Genomic DNA, 27,794 nt, shown 5'->3' on the forward strand with positions numbered 1-27,794 from the left:
AATGTAGTGAGTGAGTTACAAGAGTGAGCAAGGGAGACAAGGGTCGTTACAAAGTCTAACCAACCAGACATCGAATGGCACAAAGTATACCTAGTAATTACAACATAAACACCTGGACAGTGTGAACTATGTACCAGGTGCTGTTCTAAGAGCTTTTCCACATATTCACTCACTGAATTCTTACAATAACCTCATGAGGCAGGTACTTGCCTAAGATTACGTAACTAGTCAGTATGGATTTGAACTTAAGCATCTGGCTCCAGAGTCTGCTTTAAAAAGTGATGCTGTAAACATTTGAATTTAATTTTATGCTTTAAAAGCACAAGAATATAAAAAAGCCAGTGAATCAGTTGACCAAAAGAGACTGTTATTTCCTTTAGAGAAAAGTCATAGAAACAGGAGGTCAATTGAGCAAGTGGTGACATGGACTGGCCATGACCCAGTGCCAGGTGATACCATTCACTTCTGATCCTCACCCCATCATTGTTTGCCTTTGAACCCAGCATTTGTTTTCTGGCAATGGCACTAGGAGAAAAGTTAATTTACTGTAGTTTTTTTTTTTTTTATTTCACTCAACCCTGACCCTTTCATCTGCTACAACCACAGGACTCCTCTAGTTCTTATCAATTCTTGACCTTTAACATCATAATTTTTTTAATCCTACCAGAACCTTCTATCAGAAAAAGTTAAAGGAAAGTCAAATTGGCATGCTTTATTTTATTCTGTTCTTTGCTTGAAAGTGTCCACGTGACTGGATGCTACACGCTAAGTGGTTTCCTGAGTGTTTGCCAGGAAATCAAGGGATCAGGAAGGAAAGCAGGTATCAGACCAAAGTTCAGGTCTTATTAACTAGACACCATCTAGTTCTGGAAGTCTGAGCATAATCAACAAGACAGTAGCAGCTGGTTCCATGAGATCCTTTAGATTTTAAACATACGTCATCACCATTATCATAGAATAAAAATAACAACGCTAATATGGACAAGAACCAACCTTTTCTAACTAGTCAAGAATGATTAAGGGAAAAAAAAATGGTCATACTTACAGGAGGGCACTGTGCAAGTTTATCAGCTGCTACTAGTTGAACATTCAAGTGTTTACTTTGGGATTTTCCTCTAGATTTAATCAATCGCTGTAAAACCTAAGAGAAGACAGGAGCCAAGCTCTTATCAATGAATTGAAAGAAAATCAAATAAAATGGGATCTTTTTTTAGTCTGTTTAGCCTTAAGGATTAGTAAAGAGGAAATGCAATGTGAGAAATCATATATTCTACAAACTCTGTAATGATGTCACCCATTTGCAGTGGCTTTCAGTACAGTGGATTGATTCATGTGTGTTCATGCTGTTCTACCTCTGTGTGAGGTCTTGGAGGGCCCTTGAATCCCCACTCTGTATTTTATAATTTCCTGGAAATTTCAAAGAGAGTCATACAAAAGTGGAGGAACTGCTCTGTACCAGGTCACTTATGTTCGGTAATATTTTGATTTTATTCAGTTGAGTAATATTTTGATTCACCACCTTTATGTCAGATAAATATCACAGTTGTTTACATATTTGTTTCTTTTGTCATAAGTAATTAATAGGAAATTCTAGTTTAATTTCATATTAATCAGACTACTCATAATGGAATAATATATTCCTCAAAGAACCCAACCTTCGCACAAGTGTCTAGGGCTATGACATTTCCATAAGAAATGTTCATCCAATGATATTTTACCTTTAATATGATAAGTGTAGTATAAATATTGTTATCTTTCTTGAACTATGTATTCTCTCAACTGGGAAGAAAATATAGGTGATCCAAGAATCAATGTTATACAAACAATTTACCAAGATAGAACCTGTAGTCTAGGAAAAGCCAGAGTCTACTTCTTCTGACCTTTCTTAATTTTTTTTAAAATTTCTATTATATACTTGCATAACTGTCTGGTTTGAGACCAATGAACATCTTATAAGAATGGACTCTTCTTTATTTGCTATTTCAAAATTCCTAGAACCTAGAGACTGTTTTAAAATGGGCTCATCAAAAAGAATCTCAATATTCTTCTTGCCCACTAATAACAACAACAACAACAACAACAAAACACAGACAAAAAAATATCTCAAAAGAAATGTGCTAATCCTCAAGACTGAAATGAGCCGATTGATTACCTTTGGAGATGAGACTTTTACATGAACAATAATTGGTGCTAAGGAAGTCTTTATAAGTTGTGCTGGGTGATTGATGGTGTCTGCATCAAGAACAACCAATTGCAAAGATCTTGCCAACTCAAAGATTCTTTCAATTTCACTTTGTACTTCCGCTAAAAGGAGAAACAAGAATTAACAGGTACTCTTTATTCTCATTAGTCAGTATTTCTATTTAAAAAAGTATATATTTCAGATATGTTTGTCTACATTACAAAACAAATATTCTGAATTTTCCTAACCATGTCTAGTTTAAAGTCTTCTAAAGAGAGAGAGATGGTTTGAGTTTTTCATAAAACAAAACAATTGGTGGAAAAACTCAAGCTTTTATAATTTGCTTCTTACATTCAACCTAACATTTAGCTATTTATATAGCCTTGGTGGGTTTTTTAATGTTGTTTTTTGATTATTGCTTTGTTCTTCTTTACTTTTGTTTCAGCTATCAAAACTGAAACCATATTTAGGAAACAACTGAGATACATGCGTGAAGCACCATCAGAGAGAAAGCAAATTACATTGAAATAACAGCATTATTATTATTATTGCAGTACTTGGAAGGGAGCCCAGGGTAACTCTGCTACTGAGCTACATCCCCAGCCTTTTTTATTTTGAGACAAGGTCTTACTAAGTTGCCTGGGCTGGACTTGAATTTGTGACCCTTCTGCCTCAGTCTCTCTAATCCCTGGGATTACAGGTGTGCACCACCATGACTGGCACAGTGTAACAGTTCTACTATCAACAAGTTATATATTAATATTTTGTAAACATTCTTTAAAAAAAACTAGGAATAACTTGTTTTGACTGTTATGCACATCTTCATACCACAGTTTAATTGTTCAGTGTTTCCTCTTACAATTAACAGATTAGCAATTCTAGCTCAATTTAAGAATTGGAGCCAGTGGACTTTTCTAAAACATAATTATCTTTGGTATTAAAAAATACCCTAAGGCTAATTATATTAAACTGCTGCATTACATCTAGATGCAAATCTTTTCAGCTGTTTATAAGAGTCAAGTGACCCAAATCTGCATGGATTTGGTCAAATGAAAAATCTAGTTCTTTTCAAAGGTCTGAAGCAACCCAACTATTTCTTTTTTTAAGGAAAATGGATAATCCAAATACACTATAACTTTCTGAAATATAAGAAAGTTCCTTATATATTTTATAATTCATCTGATTTAATTGCACCATGTCCAAAATGTGAATTAGACTATTTGTTTTCAGAGAGATTATTTTGTTTTGTTGTCTTGGTCTTTCCTTATTTTTATGGCTATTGGTGTGACCTAATAATGTTTCAATCTGGTGTACTCTATAATGTTTTAATATAGCATACACAAAGCTATTTAAATGATACCAAAGGTGGCCTAGAGAAAAGGTAGTATTACTCTAAATACCCTCACTGAAAAGGGTTTGTGACAGAATCTCATAATTTACTTTGCTTGTCCAGGATAAACTCAAGTTTGTATCATCCACACACACACACAAAATTCTCCTTTCATTAACCAAAAAGATTAACAGGGTATATGGGGTCATAAACACTCCAGGCTTATCATGTAGCTCTACTTTTTTATGGAAGAAGTTTTGTTTTTGTTTTTTTGTACCAGGGACTGAACCCAAGGGTGTTTACATACCTAGCTGCATACTCAGTCCTTTTTTTTTTATGTTTTGTGACAGGGTCTCACTAAGTTGTTTAGGGCCTCACTAAGTTGCTGAGGCTGACTTTGAACTTGTGATCCTCCTGCCTCAGCCTCCCAAGCCACTGGGATTACAGGTTTGTGCTACCAAGCCTGGTGAAGAGGGTTTTTTATAATAGCAAAAAGCCTTATTTACTATAGAACCACTGATGTTTAACACATAATGTATGAATTTAAAGAGTCAACATATCTGTTGTTTTTCATATTATCTAATATCAATGATTTGAAAAATTTCACATTGTTTTGAAGAGCGACTAGCTTTCAAGTTATCAATTTAAGGACATTAGATAAGTAGATTTATTTGTCAAATTCTTCTGAGACTATATTCTACATTTGTTAGTAATAATAAACATATTTTCCCCTTTTATTTCTGGCATGTCAGAAACAGTTTAAAAAGAAATTTGTCTTGGGGCTGGGGTTGTAGCTCAGTGGTAGAGAGCACTTGCCTTGAATGCGTGAGGCACTGGGTATGATCCTCAGCACTACATAAAAATAAATAAATAAAATAAAGATATTGTGTCCATCTACAACTAAAAAAAGAAAGAAAAAAGAAAAAAATTGTCTTAAGAAGGAAGTTTGGAAAATTAAATCAATTTTGACTATAGAAAGTTTCAGTCGCAGGATGTTGGAGCATGTCCTCTATGCTGTTTTCATTGAGCTGCCACTGGGTTTAAGGAAGCTTGTCACCAGGACTATCCCTGAACATATCTACATTGTTTTATGCTTCAAATTGGAATGTGATATCTTCAGAAGCAGTGAAAACGCAATAACGCTAACTGGACTGCCCTGGTATAAGGATCCTCCAGGTCCTCCAAGTCCCTGTCCAAATAACTCAGAAATATCTGGATCTATTTACTCTGCCCTAGCAATGAAGTTAAGTGTAGTTTCTGATGGAAGAAGAAGCAGGCACACCTATTGCATAACCATCACAGAACCTTTGGGCAATGGGCACTCTGGCATAAGCAGAGAGGTGGAGTTTAGATTGACAGAGGAAGCCAGGAGGCCACATTACTTACTGGGATGAGCCCAAAATTCAGAATGTGTGTGTGTGTGTGTGTGTGTGTGTGTGTGTGTGTGTGTGTGTGTAAGAAAAAGGTATCTTTATTTACATAGATAATTTTCTCTCTAAAAAAAAAACCTCAACCATGCCAAACAATCCTGGCTACCTAGACTAATTCTAAGAGGGATTCCAAAGGAAGTTTCTTCCTGATGCTATTCTAGGCAAAGGGAGCTGAGGATTCATAGATTATGATCTGGAGGCCCTCAAGGAACATTTCAAAAAGCTGACCACAGGTGACCCAGCCCGTCTTTCTAGCATCTCTTTGACTGGTGATACTCCTATACCCACATCTATTCATATTACTGCCATGGGCCTAGGTAGCATTTCCCAACATTTCCTGGAACAGTAATCCCACACTATTTCCAGTGAAAGAAAGGGGTTTAAGCAAGGGACATATTGCATACTAGAATAGCTTCTTTTAGAATTTCAAATGTGTTACCTTTCATATCTTCAGGGCTACAAGAAGTCTTGCAATGAAGAAAACTGCCAACTGTTTAATTCATCATTTCTAAATTTATTTGACCATGGAAAACATTTAATGTGACAACTATTAATATCTTATAAAATAAACATTTCATGAAATCTATTTAAGAGATCTCTTTAACAAGCAACACTAGAGTTCTAACAGATTGACGTCAATCTACTCTTTCAGTCTCTTTTCTGTTTCTTCTATAACCGTGCCTGCACTCTCCTTTATAAGCATGCTAAACACAAATCTAGTTTTTTCTCAATCACAAATGCTTTTTTTTTTAAATGGGTCAATGTTTTTATACATTCTTGTGTGCCTTGAAGAACCAGCTCAAATATAACTTCTAAAAAGTCCTCACAAACCGCTCACCCCCACCCTTCTTCTTTATCCTCTAGCTTGCTCTTTGTAATTTCATTATCCCAGAGTATTTAAACCATCTGTCCCTTCTTTTTCTTTACCCATGAGCAAAATACTGAGTCTTAGTTCTATCTGTATTTCCTGAGTCTAGCATAATGCATGGCACATAACAAGTGTTTGATAGACATTTGATGAAAGAATCTACAAATTATGTATTTAATAAGACAACAAATAAGCCACTCAGTGTTATTTTAGATTGACATTAGATGAATTCCAATGGTTGTGGATACATGACTTCACAGAGTACAGTTAAAAACCAGTGAACTGAGATCTACTTTGTTTCTTCTGAGTATTAATACTACCCTACCTCATACACATCACTGACTCTTATGACAGGTAACTAGAGTATAAGGACCAACTTCAGGGAATATCCATGAACTCCTTAGCTGGTGCAAATGGTTGAAGGAACAGGCAACCTCATTTAGCTTTTTAGCATCTTTAGCCTTTCATCATATACCAGAAGGAGAGGTGGTTAAAAGTTACAGACACCAAGATAGAAGATAGGAGAACAGAGAACAGAAGCTTATTTGAGAAATCTTCAACCTACCTGACTGTCCTTATCACCCATGATATTTTATTTTAGTCAGCTACCTGCTATGATTCACCATCAACATGCCACCATCACTGTCTCAAGGCAAAATACTGTGCCTTTAAGAATGTTTCACTTTGTGGAAGGCTCTAAGCACAGGACTGGACAAGGAACCACTTACCTCTAGGATCTACCCCTCACATGCACTGACATGTGAGGCATCCCCTCACAAGCAACCATCCCACAAATATGTATTGGCGATCATCATGTACCAATCTCATGCCAGGATTATAGAGATAATGCTTTGTATCTTTTTTCCAACCTTAAATCAGGGTCAAGGCAAGCCTTTGGTGGATTCTTTTTTCTCTCTCTTTTTTTTAAATTTATTTTTAGTTATAGTTGGACACAATATCTTTAATTAATTTATTTTTATGTGGTGCTGAGGATTGAACCCAGGGCCTCGCCTGTGTTAGGCGAGCACTCCACCACTCCCCCTTTGGTGGATTCTTGATGAGACATTAGGACATGCAGCTGGAAACGCTAGTTACTATTATTATTGTTGTTTTTATTATTTAGTTTTCTATCCTCTGTACAGCCCTTTTCAGCAGCATGGAGGAGTAGCATCTTTCCTAGTTAAAACAAGTTGCCCTTAGAATGTGAATGCAAAAGAAAATTCGAGGAAAGATTCTGCACCACTCTTGACAGTCATGGAGAAAAAGAACATGCTTTCAGGATGAATAAACGTGATTCACCAGCAGCATGGACTCACTTCTATCCATAGCCCTGCTCATCCACAGCCTTTGGCTCTTCTCCATCATGGTGAATTTTAGGATGCTTTCTCACTAGTACCCCAGAAAAGACACATTTGAATTCCCTGCACGTTATTAATGGTGGTTGCCATTACTTCAAGGTGTGACTATTCTGTGTATTACCAGCTAGCAACAGAAGAAACACCAAGAGCACCATTATCTATTTCTTCTAAAGATCTGAGAAGGCTGAACATAGGATTTCCTTTCGTGTCAGCTGTGAGTCAGGTATGACAATTACCCTTAGCTTCATTGAGAAGCTTAGGCAAAACAGAGATGAGTGTTTTCTCGTTTTTAGGCAGTAACAGACCAGGGGAGTCGTTGAGGATTCTTCCAACCAGACTACCAATTAGCTAATTGACTAGAGCTGAAAGAGACAGAACAGGCTCTGGCTGCTGCAGAACTCTGCTCCCTTCATGTCCACGCTAGCATTCTCTTCAGTTATTGGCACTTCCTCATTCAGACTGGGGAGCAAACTGGAAAAGACATTCACAAATGCATCCTGTGTCATGTTGGTCTAAAAATACAGGATAGAAAAGTACCACATTTGAATATCTTACCTAAGCTGGACCGGGTGTTTGAACGTTCAATTATTGCTCTCTTGCTGGGATTATTTAGGACAGACCTCTTAGCAAGAGAAATGTCAGCTGTCACTCTCGTTATTGATATCCTATGAATAGGAACACAGAAGAGAACAAGCCAGTAAAAATGTTACAGGGTTCTCCAAGTGAATTATAACCACAGTACTTAATAACCATTTTACATACTATAGTAGAACCACAGTATAATAAATATTGGCCACAAGAATTTTAAACAGGCTTTGGCTAGTATTAAAATACAAGCAGAGCAAATAGAGGAAGGTTTTTGGCTATTTAATTGAAAAATTACTCCAGTAAAAATGCTCTTCTCCATTATGGCCGGCCTGGCCAAGTTCCCTTTACAATGCACACCACACCAGGAGGGAATCAAAACATATGCATACACCATGCTCTTTCTAGGAAGCAGCAATACAGTCTCCTCACAATTCACAGATGATTTGCTCTTGAACAAGACCTTCAGGAGCTACAAATGCTCTTTTCCAGCATTTCAATGCCTCTGGCTAAAGGAAGAAACCCTCTTCATTTTGATCATCAAAGACGACCAATCGGTGATAGGCTAAGTTGCATTCCTATGCTCAATACTTCATTCATGATTCATGGAACGTTTCTCCACAGGTTCAAAGGGAGGCTTCACTTGTAAGAAAGTGAGAAATATGGTTTCTTTTCTACAGCCATAGGATTCTTCAGCATATTTACATATGACTTTGAATGCACATGGCGGGGCAGTCCTAAGAGAGTACAGTTGAGGGCAATGTGAGTATTATGCCAGGGTTTTGATAAGTTAGAAAGAATCCTGCAATCATGGAAGAAAAGAATAAAGTAAAGACATTGCAAATGATGAATGGAGACAGGGGTCTATTTGAATATAATTTATCAAATGAGAACATCTGGAATCCACACTTTTAAAACTGTTTTAAGGATTGCTCAATTTCCAGCCATTATCTGCCTGTAGAATCCAAAGCTTGCCTTTCTAAGTCAGTTACTAACATCAGTGGGCCTTTCCCCATTCTCATCTTCACAGCTTCCCAGAAATAGATGAGAAAAGTAGCACCCTCTCCCTTTTATACTCAGTGAACATACCTATTCTTCTCCATATTCAAAAAATTTTGAGGGTTGGAACAGAGAAGAGGCTAGAGTTATTAGCAATTATTCAATCCCATGTCATCTCATACCTGTTTGGGAGATACTGGCTATTGTCAGAAGACTCTTTACCTGACTTGCATGATCTGAGCCTTGGAGAGAATTTAAAATAAAGCTTTTTGACAAATGGTTGGAAATCACTTCTTTAAACCTACAGACTTTAAACTTCTGGTGTTATTTTAAAGCAAATCACCGCCTGTCTGTGTCATTGTATTTATGTACTGTAGGTGGTCAGGACATTTAAAATTATTTAGCTTTTTCAGAATTTTTATGCCCTAATAAGTATTAGATGCATTCTCAACTGTCCTTTGCAGAGAGATCTTGGCAATCATTCTGAACACTAAAGAAAGGCCAAGTGGGTGAGGCTCCAATTTTACCACACAAGGCAAACACTTCTGCATTTCTATTTTCTACATTGGGCTTATATGTGAATTCATTGCAAAACATTGTTCAACTGCTAAAAGACATTGGAAAACACTGGTGTAACAACTTCTTCATTTTACCACGAAGGAAACTGAGAAACAAAGAGTTTCACATGATTCCACATAGGCTCATGAGGTCTAAACTAGGTTTCTGAGCACCAGGCCAGGGCTTAGTCATTTGATTTCAGAATTCTCTTTCATTTCAGCTTTCTTATCCAGCAACCCCAAATCTCTACATGGGGCAAATTATCAAGCACAGATGCACAACCTTGGCCTTGGTCTGAGAGATGGTCAGGATTTAAATCAGTTTAAAGTCAAGCGAACTCACATCTGAGTTTCTATTACTCTGTAGCCCTCTAAAGCTTTGAGGCATGAAATCTCATAGGCAATTCCTTTTCTTTACAGAACAGGGTTTTCATGTTTATTATTGTGATTCTGGGTTTCTTGTATGTTTATTTTAAGAATGGAGCTGCTGGATAAAAGTCATATCCAGAGCAATCCAGATATCTGATTAAAGACAAATAGGTTGGTTTAAAGACAGAATTCAACTTTCTAGAATAATGATTTTTGGTTTGTTGCAAGATTTTATTCTGCTTAAGTGAAAATCAAATATTCTCATTCTGCAAGCCAGATAGTGACCCATGGTTTGGGGTTTTTTGTTTTGTTTTGTGGTACTGGGGATTTAACCCAGGAACATTTAACCAATGAGCCACATTCCCAGCCCTTTTTAAAATTATTATTTTAAATTTTGAGACAGGGTCTCTCTAAGCTGCTTAGGGTATTGCTAAATTGCTGAGGCTGGCTTTGAACTTTCGATCCTCCTGCCTCAGCCTTTCCAGCTTCTGGGACTGTAACCCCTGGTTCTTAAAACTTGAAGTGTTTATCAACAGATGCATGATCTAATTCTGAGTTATTAAAGCACTTTTACAAAGCCCTTTTCAAATACTATCGAAGTCCCCAAAAACAAAGGAATAAAACTGCTTCATATGTTTGAAACAGAGGGAAAGGTGTGGGCAATAAAGCATTTTTTCTTATTTTATTTGCTAATAAATTGCAAGTTCATTTGCTAATATAAGTTACTTGTTAATAAAATTCAGATGCATAAAGTAGATATCTGGAACATATAGACACTACCCTAGCAACTCTAATAATTTAGACAAAATAAGTGTTTATCTTACAAGGATGCTCACTATTATCAAAATCAGACATCAAATCCAATATCTTCTTTTTTTTAAATAAGACTCCCAGCAAAGTAACTATCAAATGTAAATACTTTTTAAAAAATTTATGACATCCTTTCTATTTATTTTCTTGCTATAGTCATACCCGGTGTCTTTGGCCCTTCTATGCATCTCTGGAAAAACTTTGTTAGTAGTTACTGGCCAGTAGGTTTTAAAAAAAAAGATAGTAGGAGTAGGATATTGGTTCCTCAGCAGACTGGATGTAGCAGCAAATTCCCTAGAAACTAGCAAAAATAATTCTCTAAATGCAGTAAATCTGAAACACAACCATTGCTTATTTTTACTTTAGAATTCACCTTAATTGCTTATAACCCAATATATCATGGGCTATGCATATTAGTTTTCTGTGATAGTCTATGTAAAGATAGTTTTCAGTTATGACACATGCATTAAAAAATAATTTATAGTTCCATGATGGTAATGCAACAGCTGTAAAGCCCTTCCATATTTTACCCTTGCAATATCCTAGTATTTATAGGGAAAAGTGTTTCAAAGAACAAGGGAGTGTGCTGTCAATAGAAATGGATGAAAGGCACAGGAGGACCTGAGTATTGCCCTGGATCTTTCTCTTCCTGGTTCTATGGCCACAGAAAGGTCATGACATCTTTTGAGCCTTAGTATCCTAATCAATAAAATGGTAATGGTAGATTTGTCAAAACTGTCTCATGGGTTTGTCATTAGGAGCAAACAAGGTAATATATAAAAGTGCTTTCTTAATTATCTTAGTGTTCTATATTGATAAGCACATATATAATGTAAGCAAGACAAATGATTATTAGATAATTGAAGACTTGAAGGAGACAGTATCTTTATATCCTGTCCTCAGAAGTTAGTAGAAACCATGGATTCACCCATTAAATACATTGAAAGGAAAGATGAATCAGGTCAGACACGATGCAATAAAAATCTGTTAATTTACACATTCAAGTCTGGCACAAAAGTATTCAATTAGACCCAGTGTTTGTGGACTAATGAGTCCACATTTGAGTGAGAGGAGATGACAGGAGAATGACAGGAACCGAAAGTCACTTGTTCTTTTCCCCTTTGTTCACTGAAATTACAAATTGTGTTCATTCTTCCATGGCTTGGCTGCTTTGTGATAGCATCAATTGTTCCCATTTCCTTTTACAAGTAAATACTATCTATTTTGAGTCTCTCTAAATTGTATTCTCAGCTTCTTCTCTTTCAATTTCTTTCTCAACTACCTGCTTTGTTTTCCTTATATGTTGTCTGGATAATAGCTTCCTTTAGCTGAAGATCCTATCCCTGTAGATTTTGTGCTGTTTAGGATTTTAAGCCATGATTGTGTCAGTTACAACGCGTTGGATAATGCCTAAGAATTGATCTGATCCAGTTGTCAAAAAAAGCCTAAAATAACAGACTTCAGAGGCTTTGACATGAATGGCATAGGTCAACAAACTGCAACTGGTTTGACTTCATGCTATTTGGCCTAAAAATTGTAGATTCAACCAGCTGAACAAACCTCATAGGAAAGGATCATTCCCAATGAATATGTGAAATGAAGAGAGAAGCCCATAGTGTAACTACTGTGTCCTCACCAGACTGAGTACCATTTTAGCAGATTGTTAGGGCCACTTAATTTATAGTATGGCCACAAGAAGTATTACTACATGTGGATATTCACCTGTGCCTTTTATTTTTCTTACATGTACTACAGTTAGGCCTCACAATAGCAACCACAGCAGTAAAACTGTATAGTAACTAGGTCTGAATGACTCAAGGAGAAAATCTTTGCCAGCTGCTCTTCTGATGGGGGACTAATACCTAGAATATATAAAGAACATAAAAAACTTAACATCAGAAAAATGAATAACTCATCAAAAAATGGGCAAATGATCTAAACAGACATTTCTCAAAAGAAGAAATACAAACAGCCAACAAATATATGAAAAAGTATGTAACATCCTTAGCAATCAGGGAAATGCAAACCAAAACTAGACTGAGATTTCATCTCACTCCAGTTAGAATGGTAATCATTAAGAATACAAATAATAATAATTACTGGCAAGGATGTGGGGACAAAGCTTTATTTACACATTGTTGGTGAAACTGAAAATTAGTACCACCACTTTGGAAAGCAGTATGGAGATTCTTCAAAAACCTAGGAATGGAACTACCATATGGCCCAGCTATCCCATTTCTTTGAATTTATACAAAAGAACTAAAATCAGCATACTATAGTGACACAAGCATACCAATGTTTATAGCAGTGCAATTCACAATAGCTAAGTTATGGAACCAGCCCTAGGTATCTGTCAGCAGATGAATAGATAAAGAAAATGTGGTGCCTCTACATGATGGAGTTTTACTCAGTCATAAAAAAAGAATGAAATTATGTCATTTGCTGGTATATGGATGGAACTGGAGAACATAATGATAAGCAAGATAAGCCAGACTTAGAAAGTCAAGGGTTGAATGTTTTCTATGATTTCTTTCATATGTGGAAGTTAGAGAAAAAAAAAGGAATCTCACAAAAACAATAAGGAGACCAATGGGGATCGAGATGGAGAGAAGAGGAGAGAGTATGGGAATTACGGGGGAATGAAATTAACCAAATCATGCTATGTCCATGTATGAATATACCTCAGTGGATCCAGCTTTTGTATTTAACTATAATGTACTAATTAAAATAATAATGATGAAATAAAATAAAATAAAAAAAATAATAATGATGATGATAATAGAAAGGAGATCAGCAGATTACAGCAAGCAGATCAGGAGGAGAGATAAGGGAAGAGGGGAGGGAAAGCAAAGTACTAAGGAATGAGATCTATCAAATTATGTTATATGCATATATAAATATGGCATAATAAATCTCACTATTACATATAATTGTAATGCATCAATATAGAAAAACTAAACTGATCATAGCTAAGGTATCAAAAAACCCTTTCAAGTTTATGACTCTAAAGTTAAGCAGTTGGACTTTAGTCTAATTCATTGAATTAATTTTTAACTAAGATCTGAAAAACAGTACTGAATAGAAACACCTCTTAGCTAATGGATATTTTTGCTCTTTCTGAAAAATTACAGGACTTTCTCCTGCCATTTTGTCTTAACAAATTGCATTCATAGTCAATGAAACACTGAGTAGGTTTCCACTAGAACATATTGTTTATGCTGTGTCACTGAGCAAAAGCCTTCCATGTGATTGTTCTCTTGGCTGGTTTCATTTAAAGGCTACTTGTCATTTTCTCTCCTTTTATTAATTGGTAAAACATAATGTAGCATATTTTCATAGCTCAAAACATAAGGATATTCTCCAAGCAACAGACACATCAGAGCCAGTGAGAAGCTACCAGCCAATTTCTTCTTCCTTATTAAAACAATGAGTTCATGCACCAGTGAACTCATTGTTTTACCTGCTGCACTGGCTTCTTATTCTTAACAGTAAGTCCACTCTGTCACACGACCTTTAACATCTTTCTCCCACTGCCACACATGGGTCCTTTCCGGTGCTAAGTCTGTGTGTAGCTACTACTTACACTATTACTGGCTTCTTCCCCTAGATTCTCTGCCATGTCATCAGACCTCATGAACACTTGGCACTGAAACTTATTCTGTTTCTATCAAAACCAACTTCAATAGTGTGTATGCAGACCAATGGTACAGAATAGAAGAAACAGAAACAAACCCACATAAATACAGTTATCTCATACTAGACAAAGGCACCAAAAACATACTTTGGAAAAAAGTCAGCCTCTTCAACAAATGACGCTCTGAAAGCTGGAAATCCATATGCAGCAAAATGAAACTAAAATCCCGATCTCTCACCATGCACAAAACTCAACTCAAAGTGGATCAAGGACCTAGGAATTAGACCAGAGACCCTGCACCTAATAGACGAAAAAGTAGGCCCAAATCTTCATCATGTCAGATTAAGCCCCAAGTTCCTTAACAAGACTCCTAAAGTGCAAGAAATAAAATGAAGAATCAATAAATGGGATGGATTCAAACTAAAAAGCTTCTTTGCAGCAAACAAAACAAAACAAAAACAAACAATGAGGTGAAGAGAGAGCCTACAGAATGGGAGCAAATTTTTGCCACATGCACGTCAGATAGAGCACTAATCTCCAGGATATATAAAGAACTCAAAAACTTAACACCAAAAAAGCAAACAACCCAATAAATAAATGGGCTAAGGAGCTGAAGACACACTTCTCAGAAGAAGATAGACAATTGATTAAGGAATATATAAAAATAATGTTCAACATCTCTAGTAATTAGAGAAATGTAAATCAAAACCACTCTAAGATTTCATCTCACACCAATCAGAATGGCAGTTATCAAGAATACAAACAACAATAATTGTTGGCAAGGATATGGGGGGAAAGGCACACTCATACATTGCTGGTGGGACTGAAAATTGGTTCAACCATTCTGGAAAGCAGTATGGAGATTCCTTAGAAAACTTGGAATGGAACCACCATTTGACCCAGCTATCCCACTCCTCGCTTGATACCCAAAGGACTTAAAATTAGCATATTATAGTACTCTAGTACTATAGTAATGCATCAATGTTTATTGCAGCTCAATTCACACTAGCTAAACTGTGGAAGCAACCTAGGTGCCCTTCAATAGATAAATGGATAAAGAAACTGTGGTATATATACACAATGGAATATTACTCAGCATTAAAAGAGAATGAAATTATGGCATTTGCAGGTAAATGGATGGAGTTGGAGAATATCATGCTAAGCAAAGTAAGCCAATTCCCCCCCAAATCAAAGGCCAAATGTTCTCTCTGATAAGTGGATGCTGATCCATAATGGGTGTGTGTGGGGGGGGGAGATGGGAAAAATGGAGGAACTTTGGGCAAAGGGGAGGGAGAAGAGGAGAAAGGGGCATGGGGGCCGGAAAGATGGTGGAATGAGATGGCCATTATTACTCTAGGTACATGTATGTATGACTGCATATATGGTGTGTTGCTACATCATGTACAACCAGAGAAATGAAAAGTTGTGCTGTAATTGTGTATAATGAATCAAAATGCATTCTGCTGTCATACATACCTAATTAGAATAAATATATTTTTTTAAAAATAGTGTGTATGCACTCATTGATGCAGACAATTCTACTTGATTCAAGACAAATCACTGCTGATACAATAAAATGAATTTCTTCTTTCTGGGCCAAAGGATTAAGGAAGACATCAGATTCTTCATTCTTGAATCCAGTAATTAAACCACTCATTTTCTCTTTGCTAAATTATCTTTTTTTTTTTGATCAGTGCTATCTGTCAAATTTTTAAATAACATTGCTGTTTATAGGCATGTCATGTGGGGACCAAAACACAAACATAGGCAGTGTTATGGGATGGAATTTGTTCAGATCAAGGGCTGCTATGGGGCCAGAGATTGAGGCACTACTCAGAGCAACCTTAGGTAAAGTCAACACAGGTTAGAACCGAGTGACTCCAAGCATCACTGAAGGAACAGAGGCTGGGCCATGCATGTTAGCTACCTTTAGTCCATGGAGAGTGACAGAAGGATAAGGGTTAGGGCTCAGAACAGCACAAGGCAGGACAAAGACCACTGCTCTTAAGTTATAGTCAGAGCTCAGCTATTTCTTTGAATTGCATTTTTTAGGAAAGGATTTCCCACCAGCCAGAAGTGTTCAAAGGGAAGCTGACTGTCCATCTGACTGTGTTGTGGAAGAGGGAGATTAGAATGAATGAACTTCACCTTGGCTGTCAATGCCAATATTCTAATATTTAGCAAGTTTTGCTGGTTTTCTTTGAAACTCTTTCATTTTCTGCCTGTTTTTAAAAAAGAGAATGGGATAAACACGCCTTTCTTATCAAACTCTTTGTGTCCACTAGATGACTGCAGCAGAGACTGTTATTGGTTCAACAAAATCTATTTTATCTTCCTCTTTAGGTATAGAGCAAGATGTACTTCCCAGACTCCTTTGCAAGTAGGTATACCACATGACCAAATTCTAGCCAATTAAATGTGAGAAAAGATGGTCACTACTTCCAGGTCCTGCATGCTCCTTTCTCCAATGAGTTGACTGGAACGTTCACCCCAGACTAAGGGCCACACACAACAGGTGGAGCAAACTTTCTGTCCATTTCTCCCCTCCCCGCAACTAAAGTGTCCTTCCCAGGTGGAACAATTGACTTACTGTTAAGTGAGCAACTATAAGCTTCCACTGTGTTTAAATCTTTATCATTTTGGATTCAACGTATTAAGGCAGCCTGGCCCATATTAATGTATTTAGAAACTCATATAACATCCCAGAGGAATTCTTATTTCTTCAATTAGAACCTATATATAACTTGTATTTAAAACATTACCATGTTTGCTTTTTCCTTACAATACCATATTCATTAAAATCTATTTGAAGATATTTAAACATTTTAAAATTAATTAGCCCATTTAAGGTGACAAATTGGATGCATTTACCCAGATTTCTCAATACACACTATTTAAATTTTCTTCATTTCTGATAACTCTTCAGGTTTTCTCATGTGGTTACTTTCACATGGAGTGCATTCTGCATTGTGGAAGAGCTTGTACTCAGAATTATGTCAATATGGACTTTTTAACCATTTCTCTGTAAAACACAGAAACCTTCTCTAGACATTTTCACAAGACTTAAATGATAAAATTATTTGATGGTTGGATAATATTGATGATGGATCACAATAGGATATATACAAAACAGATCTATAAATAGACCAATAAAATAATGAGGCTTCAAAATGACCCCCACTATTGTGTTTAACTATAATGTGTGCATGTGCGTTCGAGTGCACACACATACACACACACAGAGTTATAAATAAAATAAAACTAATCCAGAACTACACATCCAAGTAAGCACTATCTCCTACAAAATGGTCCTTTTGGAAGTCTTATAATAAAAACAAATTTTTTTATTCTTCTTTTGAGGAAATTCAGTGTTTTATATTTATACTTAGCATCTCTCTCTCTCTCTCTCTCTCTCTCTCTCTCTCTCTCTCTCACACACACACACACACACAATTTCCAAATAATATTACCCAGTATGACCAGTGAACCATCATATTCATGAGAAACATATATTTTAATTATTTTTTTTCCTAAAAATCAGTTTGGTATGAATTCACTAAAAGTGAGAAAATAAAGTCAAACATTTTATTTTCCTTTTCAAGGCCCTTTTTTCCCTTGAGAATTCAATGCCATGCTTCATATTTTCAGAGATCATCATCATTCTTCCCAAGAACACTCTGTTACTCTTTAATTATAGAACTTTTGTAATTACTGGAAACACAGACCCACAAATCAATTCATCATACATGTTCGGTTAAAGGAAAATAAAAATACAAAAACATCTATATGTCTCACCTCCCATCAAACCTGTGCTTCAGGAAATCAAAGAGGGCTTTCTGCATCATGTCTGTTACCTTTGCAGAGGTGAGAAAAAAAGAATGAGGCAAACACACGCAGAGAGAGAGGTCAAAAGTGAGAGAGGTGGAAGGGAGGGCACTATGACCCAGCAGAGACCTTATCACAGCCTAAGGGAGGTTCCCAGGGAAGGTGCTTTCCATGCATCAGGAAGTGCAGTTGCTAATTTCCCCCTTGGTTCTCCTCCAGAGTGCTGAGGAATCAACCAGCAGTGTTCATCAGACGCAAGGCAAACCTTCTTCCCCTTTCCCTTATTAGCGGGTAGAACTGCTGCCAGGAGACAGCAGGCTGGCTTTGGTCTGGGGTGCTGGCCACCCTGGGGGCACCTGAGTTGTGCTTGCCTAAGGCAGGGCCTGGGCCCAGCTGTCCTGCTAGTCTGTGCAGTTGCTGCAAGTTCTCCATAACCAGGGCAGACCTTTGTTCTGTTCATCACTCTGACATTTCTAACCCAGAGGAAGGCAGAGAGATGGAATTCTTAGATCTGCTTCAAGAGATTAATTAATTTATTCAACCAATGTGCAGTAAGTGCCTACTACGTGAAGACATTGTCCTAGGTTAGTGGAAACGGTGTCTTGCGGGTTGCCTACCTTCAGATTCAAATGGCACATCACATCTATTTTGTACCTGTACTAACTCAAAGCCCAGAAAGCAACATCTGAAATGTCATGTATTTAAATCTCTACTCTGTCTTGTTACATAGTACTGTTTAATTCATCTCTAGGGTTCAGTAATGTTTTATTTTATTTTTTCTATATCTGTCCTTAAAAACAAATAAGCCTAAAAAACATTCGGTAGAATAAGCCATAGTGTTATTTACCCAGTAGGGTGAAATTGGTTGGTGCTTTCAGTGTTTGGGTTTTCTGGAAGACTGCTTATCTATTCCCTTGTTGGGATCATTCTCTATTGTTTCTAATAATAATGGGAATGATTGAGACAAATACAGTCCTTTTCTTTGAATTTAATGCAGAGCAAATCTTTTACCAGAACTTCCCATCGTAAATGATTTGAGGGAGACTATTTCTAAACAATGTAATGCATAAAGATGAGACGTGTGCAAGAGAGGAGAGAAAGGACAAAGGGTCACAGAAGCCCCACGTAGTGCCACCCGCCTTCACATCCTGAGAGCTGGCTTCCATTAGTTCTTACATAATGAGACCCTGGAGGAGCAAGTGCACAAAGGACTGTGTCCTGGGTTCTCAGTCAAGAACTGAAGAGTAACAGATGATATTTGTACCTCATAACCTTTCAGTGACGGCCCCACTAACACCACCGGACGCATTGATGGCACAACATCGTAAGGAGGAATGTGCTCCGTCTGAAAGAGATGATTCAACATGCGTGACAAGGTGAGGCCAAGCACGCCTCCTCCACAGCCACAACATTCACAGTTCTTGGGTTGAGCCATTAATGATAACCAAAGGTCCCCACTGGGGAGGCTCAGCCCTTACTTTATAGCTATGTGGGTTACTGAGATGGAGATTGCAGGCATGTATGTACAGGAGCCTTAACAGTAAGTTTAAAAAGGAAATACAACTTACCACTTTTTGCTTCTGTTTTGCTAAAAGACAACAATGAGAGCCATATCAAAATACGTAATCTCTGTAAATGATAGTACATGAGTTAACAGAGGGATGAATGTACCGTTGGTCCTTAGTCATCCTTATTGCTTCCCTATCACCCCTCTGGGGAGCTCTGCTCCTTTATTTCATTCTGGACATGTCACTTTTGTAGACACATGAGAAACAGGTAACTCTCCCAGTATAAGTGACCTTGTATCCTGATTTTGAGTTGGTGGAGTGGCGGAAGGTTTTGGCTCACCATTAACCTCTAGGTTGTTCCAGAGCCGAACACAGCACACAGTTTGGCTGAGAACAGCTGGTCAAATAAAACTTGACACAAAGAAGCAATAATGATTTGAGCAAAAATGACCATCACCTCAATCTTTTGTGTTTGTAACTTTGGTGAACCATGAGATAATTCTTCAAATGTTTTTTTTGGCCATTTTTCTGGAACACTGATACTTTCTTTCTACCATGTTGTTTTTAAACTTCAAATCCACTTGTAACAGTGAAAAACTGCCATGCCCTTCAAAGCCCAGCAAATGGGCTAGCGAAAGGACCAGGCAGGCCCTGTTACTCTGGGGATAACCTGACATGTAGTTGGGTTCACAGTCCTAGAGATCAGGAAGGATTCATATGAACAAGGACCAGAGCCCCAGAATTGCTTCAGAACCAATCCAGTTTTGACATGCATCAATACAGCCTTGGACCTACCATTCTGAAATGGTACTGGCAGATGCCTTAACGCAGTGGCAATTCTGGGCCAGAATGACATTAGCCTACAGGAATCAGAGGATGTGATGGAAGAAAAATTCCTGGGTGGTTATTTCCATAATTCCCCAAAGCAAAAGGAATTCCTGATTGAGCTGCCACTGTCCTTTCATTAATATTAGTTCCAGGGCTCAACTGTCTCCTGTTTAAATAGGCAAAAGGGGTCATCTGGGCCCTACTTCATTCTCTGCTTTAACCCTCCCAATCTCCAGCTGTACCAATACATCCTAAAGTTTCACATGGAGACTGATCACAGCATTTCCTTGAGTGTCCAACTTGTTAACTTTTCTGTTGGCCCTTCGCATCTTAAACTCTGTTGGGTTCTTGAGTAGAGTCATGAACTTGTTGTAAATTGGTTTACATAATGAATAGTTATTACCTATGGTGGTGGGGCAAATAAGAGTTTTTGAAATTATATATTAATGATCTAAATTTTTAGGTCATTAGTATTCTTTAAACATATCACCATAGAAAACAACTGAGCAATGAATTATTATATAAAAGACCCTGAAAACCAAGCCTTTAACTGATTTCAAATTTAATAAAAATGTTTGCATGTGTATTCCAATATTTAAAAAGGAATGTATTCCATTAAAGTAATTTAACTAAACCCCTCACCTGTTGATGTGGGAGTTGCTCGAAATGTCCCTGATACCATTTCTCCAAGACTTGATGAGGAATTTCCACTTGATTTCCTATGATAGAGAAAGAAACTCCTCAGACTCTTGGAAAATAGAACTTGAGAGTATTAAAAAAAATCTTGGCCTTAATTAATTATACTAAATAAATCAAAGCACACCAAATACTGCTAGAAAGCAACTTCAAGAATCTGTTCAAATGTTTTCTTTTACCTCATTTCTCAGAGGAAGAGGAGAACTAACAGTGGCCTGGAAATACATTGCAAAAGTTATTGAATGCAGAAATTAGGCAAAAGAATCCCTGGCTGGAATGTCCTAGTGAACTGCTTTGCTCACCCCACACCAGTCACCAGGTACCAGTCAGATGTCAACACAGCTCAAAACAAGCAGGAAGACCTAGAGCAACAATTTCTTCTTAAAAGTGATCATGGAGCTATGCGTGGTGGCTTATGCCTGTATTCCCAGCAGCTTGGGAGGCTGAGGCAGGAGGATAGCAAGTTCAAAGCCAGCCTCAGCAAAGGCAAAGCACTAAGCAACTCAGTGAGACCCTGTCTCTAAATAAAATACACAATAGGGCTGGGATGTGGCTCAGTGGTTGAGTGCCCCTGAGTTCATCCCCTGGCATCCTCCCACCAATAAAAAAAACAATTATGGGGGTTCAGAGTTAACAACTCACTATAAGGAGTTCTTGTTATCTGTGTCCTGATAACAATAGTGTCCTGTTGGGTGCTCTGGAAAATTTCCTGAACCTGTAGAGGCCTGGGGAGCTGAGCTTCTTACTTCTCTGATGTTCTTGCCTTTCAATACTCTTGAGTATGACCCCGAAGGTCCCCCATTTGATTCTTCATTCTGTCCTTGTCACTCACTAGTTGTGGGACCTTGGCACATACAGCATGTCTTTGAGCCTTAGTTTTTCCATCTACAGATGCAGGAGCTCCCTACTCCTCATAAGGGGATATAAAGGTAAAACAGGATACTGAGTGTGAGCTCATGGCTTTATTATGGCTCCTGCCACAAAGTGATCTTTTAGTTAAAAAATTCACAATGATATTATGGATTAATAATAAGTTATAACAAAACTTTGAATGACGATAGTAACTCCTTTATTTATTTGACAAATACTAATTTTGTATCTGAAATCTAGAAGCTAGGGATACAACAGTGGGGGTGAGGGACAAATTTTTTTCTCTTTGTGCATCACTGTATAGTGGGAGATGTCAGTACTACACAAAATAAATAGGTAAATATAAGACAATTCTGAGAGTAATAAGTGAAAGAGAAAAAATTAAGTCTGGGAAAGGATTAGAAACATGGGGAAGGGGTGGGTATAGTTTTAAATATGGTGGACAGGAAAGGGGTCATTGCAGAGGTGATATTTAACAAAGATTTGAAGAACATGAAGGAGCGATCTGATGAAAATGTGAAGGAAAGGGTTCCAATGAGAGAGAACAGCAAGTGCAAAGGTCCTGAGACAGAACCATGCATTCCTGGGTGAATTTAAGGAGGAACATGGAAAGCAAAATAACTAGAGAAGAGTGGGCAAGAGGATTCACAGTAGTAGTTTAGGCATGTTATACACTTAAAAGATTATGATTAAAAGTGGAGTTAACTGTATTTGTATGGTGTATTACCATTGAAAATTATTCCCATTAGGACAAAAGAAAAAGAGACCCCCCCAAACCAGGAGAGTTTTTAAAATAACAAAAGATTCAATGGAAAATGGAGGTTGAGGGTCAAAAGAAAAAACAACTACTTCTATTTCAGGGCTTCCAAAGAGTTATAATACATCAATGCTTTAGTTCAAGCTGGAACACATTCATGCAGGAGTGGGAGTAGGATTTTTCTTCTCTCAAACTGTGCTTGTATTCCTGGGACCTGTAGCCACCTGCCCTCTGAGGCCTAGTATTTGCTTCATTAGTTCACGAGAGGCTGATTCATCTGAGCGAGACAGGGTCTTGGCGCCAATACCAGGAGATGGCTGATGCTTACAGAAAGCTCAGTTGGAGAGGGAGCTACTTACTGGTACTGTCCATGCACCATCACATTCGGCATCCACTTAAGAAAGAGTCTTTGAAAGTGAACCAAGAAAAGCCACAATGCCAAGTCAGGTCAGCTCGCACTTGTTCTGAGGAATGATTGCCCACTGTGACTCTCACAGAGGAGAGTTTTGAGTTCCGAGGAGGGTTTGCTGAAAGCCGCAGAAAGCCATCTCCACTGTGGCATTTGTGTGGATTGCAGGGGTGCTGGGCTCCAGCATATGCAAGGGGTCCTGGGAAATCTGAAACCTTTTCAACTTCAGAAATACCCCATGCAGACAAGTATCTTTTAAAGCATATATTTTTAACTTAATAAACAAGCAAATCTAAAAAAAAAAATCATCTAATTTTCCTACAAGAAAGAAAGAAAAAGAAAGAGCAAGCTAGTTTACAGACAAGATGGGACCTTACCCTCCGTGAAAACGTCCTCGTTTCTGTTCTTGCTGAATCCGTATGTTCTCCAATCTGAGTGGACTTGGGATGAAGCCAATCTCACAGCCCTCTTTCACCAGCCTTCCTATCCACCAATCATTGTTGTATTTCTGGAATGCAGAAGGAAAACTGCTATCAATAGTAATTCACTTATCTTCACATTCCAGGAATTAATTTCAGGGGACCAGAAAAATAAAACACTACTCATATGATATATTATATTGTATCTCTGACATACAAATACTATTTATATCACACTATACTATTTACATTACAGTAAATATTTTAGGTTCATAGACTAAAGCAGGGTGCTGCAGATTTAATTCTGCAAAGACCCAGATAGTAAATATTTTAGGCTTTGCAGGCCGTATGGTCTCTGACATAACTACTTGAATCTGCTGTCCTAGTGTGCAGTTTTTATTACTGTAGCAGACACAGACAAACATAAACAAGACAGCATGGTTGTGTTTCGAAACTTTTCTTTTCAAGTAAGGCAGTGGGCCAGCCTCAACCTGTGGGCTATAGTTTGCCAACCCTTACCAAAGCCAAGTGGATTCCTTTGGATTCCTTTGTTCCTTTGTCAAGAAGCCCTAGCTTGGATATTAACCCCTGGTCAGAAAAGTAACTGGCAAAGACTTTCTCCCATTCTGTAGGCTTTCTCTTCACACTCATAATTGTCTCCTTCGCTGTGCAGAAGCTTTTTAATTTGATGCCATCCCACTTATTGATTCTTGGTTTTATTTCTTGAGCTTTAGGTGCCTTATTAAGGAAGTCAGTCTGTGCCAATATGTCAGAGTGTTGACACTATGTTTTCTTCTACCTGTTTCAGTGTTTTTGGTCTAATTCCTAAGTCTTTGCTCTACTTTGAGTTGATTTTTGTGCAAGGTGAGAGATAAAGATCTAGTTTCATTCTTCTACATATGGATATCCAATTTTCCAAGCACCATTTATTAAAGGCTATCTTTTCTCCAACATATGTTTTTGTTAAGGATTGAATGACTGTAACTATGTGAATTTGTTTCTGTGTCTTCTATCCTGTTCCTTTGGTCTTCATGTCTGTTTTAAGGCCATGACCATGCAGTTTTTATTACTATAGCTCTGTAGTTAATTTGAAGTCAGGTATTCTGATGCCTCTAGCACAGCTTAAATAGCTTTGGCTATTCTGAGTTTCTTATTTCTCCATATGGATTTTAGGGATGCTTTTCATTAGAATTTAAAAATCTTAATATCACCAAAACCAATAATCCAATCAATAAATGGGCAAATTAACTAAACAGACATTTCTCCAAAGAAGAAATACAAACAACCAACAAATACATGAAAAAAAAAGTTTAGTTTCCTTAGGAATCAGAGAAAGGCAAATCAAAACAACACTGAGATTTCATCTCATTATAGTTAGAAAGGCAATCATCAAGAAAATAAATAATAATAATTGCTGGAATGGATATGGGGATAAAGGTACACCTATATATCTTTGGTGGGACTGAAAATCAGTACAACCACTTTGAAAAGCAGTATGGAGAGTCCTCAAAAGACTGGAATGGAACCACCAGGTGACCCAGTCATCCCATTCCTTGGAATTTATCCAAAACATCTAAAAATGGTGGCACATGCCTACTAATATAAGCAGCACAATTCACAAGAGCCAAGGTACGGAACCAGCCTAGGTATCTGTCAGCAGACGAATGGGTGAAGAAAATGCGATATATCTACATTATAGGGTTTTACTCCATCATTTAAAAAAGAATTAAATTATGTCATTTGCTGGTAAATGGCTGGAACTGGAGAACATTATGCTAAGTGAAATAAGTCAGTCTCCTGAAGTCAAGTCAAATGTTTTCCTTCATGTATGGAAGCTAGAGAGAGGAGAGTGGGAAGGGGAATATTTTTTTTTTTCAAAAAGGGGGGTGTCTCACAAAAATAGATGGGTGTCCAATAGAGCAGAAGGAGGGGATGGAGAAGGAGGGAAGAGCATGGTGGTTTGTTGGGGAATGAAATCTATCAACTATGCTATGTGCATGTACAAATTTACCACAATGTATACATATGTATATATACAGATGTGCACATATGCATACATATGTATACACCCATATATAATTCACTGGTTAAAATAAAAATAATAGATGGGCAATCCAGAGCAGAGCCAGTGGATATAGGGAGGGTAAGGGAAGGTACTGAGGAATGAGATTGATCAAATTACATCATGTACAAGTACACATATAACATAATATACCCCATTCTTATGTATAGTTACAATGCACCAATTAAAAAAATTAAAAAGAAGCCCTAGTAGATTCTTCTGGAATACATTTTATCAGGCAAAACATGAATCCATGTAAATGGAACTATAGAAGCCAAGGTAGGTATGTCTTAGATGAAATACGTCCAATACTATGTTATTTGCTAACAGCTGTCAGGTAAAAATTTCATGATACTATATGTAGTCTACTCTATTTCAAATACAGCTTTCAGATTAGGGTCCATTTTATTATATGAAGAAAAAGAAATCTACTCTTATAACGTCTGAGCCTATTTTAGATCTGTAGGAAGAATTTTGGGGAATAATCTTCAAATAGCCTGAAGCCAACAAGAACTCCAAAATTTCCACTCAAATAGGCTTCATGACATGTAAACTTGAGACACAAGTCCACACAAAGGTTTCAACCAACATGGGGCAAGACATAGTCAACGGGGCCTTATTTGATGTGTCAGCAAAACTGCATTTGTAATTATTGATTTGCTGAATCCTAAGGCAGGAAGCAATTTAGTCAAAGCCACCAGCCTCAAGGGAAGGTTTCGACTAGGTCATTTTTAGAAAAAAGGTATCAATTCTATTATTTAAACCCTCTAGAGATGAATATTCCCCAAACTTTACCAGTGTTGAAAAATGTGTGTGTGTGTGTGTGTGTGTGTGCTATGTGTGCTGCATGTATTTCAAAAGGCAATAACTAGGATTGATGATTTGTTTAGCTTAGACAAATGCAGAATTTACATGTCTATGATACTGACACATTTGAAGGAAGCACGGATGGTTTCCTTGGATCTTTACAGCATGAAATTCTGAGTAACTTTGAGTAATTCTGAGTAACCATCTCACACGCAAAAGAAAATGACAGGGTAGGAGTTGGCCTTTTATTATGCACACAGCTCCTGTATGAGGCACGTAAGGCATGAAGTATGAGCCTGCATTGAAAGAAACGTGAGCTGACCCGAGAGAAAAACCTTAACAATGAGGTCTTGGTTTTCCTCACTTTCCGGTCTTTTATTTCAGGATAACAGGCCTGAAATAACAAGCCTGTTTATTTTGTAGTTGAGAAAAGGCAAGTGGACCCTTTTAGAATCTTTGGTGTATAGGGCTGGAATTTAAATTTTACTGTGGTAGGGACAAAACAGAGCATGAGTCATCGTTTCCTAGGGCTTAAGTTATTTCCTGAAATTAAGTTAGCCCACTGGAATACTAATTTGTTAAATAGTACCCAAGCGATCTTAAAGGACTTCCAAAAATGTTTAATCAAACTCCCCAAAATGTAGGAAACAGCTTAGGCTGAGGCAGAGTCTGACTCAGCGAGGGGGCAAGTTCTGTGAGCTAGTTGGTAGTTAAGTCACGATATGAATCCAAGAGCTTAATTCACTCATCATTTGGCTTGGGGGACAACATAACTGTCGCTTTTCTCTGCATGCAAGACTCTTCATTACTGAGAAAGTACTTAGAAGGGTGCCTAAGAGATGGCTGTCTAGGTGACAGATGAGACAAAAGTTATGACTCGATGACAGAAATGTGTGTGTTTGTGTTGTTGAATACCTGGAGCTGGTGCCAGCTTTCTGGAAAGGTCACCTTAGTGTTGTTCCAATCTTTTTCAACTTCATTCCCTAAAAGGATTAGGATATTCTCTTTCTAAGATTTTTTTTTTTAATCTGATTTTTCAAGAACTGAAAACAAGTGGCTCTGGTCTACATAGGATTACCAGGTCAATACCACACATCAAACTGCCAGAGAAAGTCCCTGATCGAAGGTATACAGACCCAAAAGCAACCAACAGAACAATAGAATATTGATATTAGAATATTGATCAAGAGGAGCATGAAGCCTCCAAACTCAAAGTAATGATAAGGAGATAGAAACATTAATTACCCTGATTTGATCAGTACAAAGTATCAATGCATCACACTATACCTGATAAATATGTACAATTATGATGTTAATCTAACACTCCAAACAAATATTAAGAGATGGAAATGGTAACTTTCCTGATTTGATGGCTACATATCATATAATACATGTATCAAATGATTGCACTGTGCCCCATAAATATGGACAATTGAAATAATAATTAATAAAAAAGAGAAATACTGATAGAATGTGGGAAAGCAATCAAGT

General features: G+C 37.4%; 1 protein-coding gene and 1 long non-coding RNA gene across 12 annotated transcripts in view; one reads left to right on the forward strand and one right to left on the reverse strand.

The window, feature by feature from the left end:
* LOC308630847 overlaps nucleotides 1–27,794 on the forward strand; it is a 499,668-nt gene that overhangs the window by 63,449 nt on the left and 408,425 nt on the right. For 5 of the 10 annotated variants that reach the window (XR_014018045.1, XR_014018046.1, XR_014018047.1 and 2 more), the window contains exons 5-6: nucleotides 16,466–16,502; nucleotides 19,227–19,323. The exons of 3 other annotated variants lie outside the window; for them this stretch is intronic. This is a non-coding gene — a long non-coding RNA (uncharacterized lncRNA). The remainder of the gene's footprint in view (nucleotides 1–16,465; nucleotides 16,503–19,226; nucleotides 19,324–27,794) is intronic. 2 more of the 10 variants (XR_014018050.1, XR_014018051.1) reach the window with 1 other exon arrangement.
* Nucleotides 1–27,794, reverse strand: part of CACNB4 (calcium voltage-gated channel auxiliary subunit beta 4) — a gene marked incomplete at both ends in the record, with an annotated part of 129,357 nt that overhangs the window by 11,042 nt on the left and 90,521 nt on the right. Inside the window, 8 exons of one of the 2 annotated variants that reach the window (XM_081261623.1) lie at nucleotides 1,046–1,141; nucleotides 2,153–2,304; nucleotides 7,724–7,833; nucleotides 17,918–17,976; nucleotides 19,212–19,292; nucleotides 19,516–19,535; nucleotides 20,926–21,002; nucleotides 23,393–23,523. In XM_081261623.1, the coding sequence (XP_081117749.1) occupies nucleotides 1,046–1,141; nucleotides 2,153–2,304; nucleotides 7,724–7,833; nucleotides 17,918–17,976; nucleotides 19,212–19,292; nucleotides 19,516–19,535; nucleotides 20,926–21,002; nucleotides 23,393–23,523 (726 nt within the window). The remainder of the gene's footprint in view (nucleotides 1–1,045; nucleotides 1,142–2,152; nucleotides 2,305–7,723; nucleotides 7,834–17,917; nucleotides 17,977–19,211; nucleotides 19,293–19,515; nucleotides 19,536–20,925; nucleotides 21,003–23,392; nucleotides 23,524–27,794) is intronic. The other variant, XM_081261624.1, reaches the window with a different exon arrangement.

Source organism: Spermophilus citellus, assembly GCF_964194105.1.
Source record: "Spermophilus citellus genome assembly, chromosome: 11".
Classification (NCBI taxonomy): domain Eukaryota; kingdom Metazoa; phylum Chordata; class Mammalia; order Rodentia; family Sciuridae; genus Spermophilus; species Spermophilus citellus.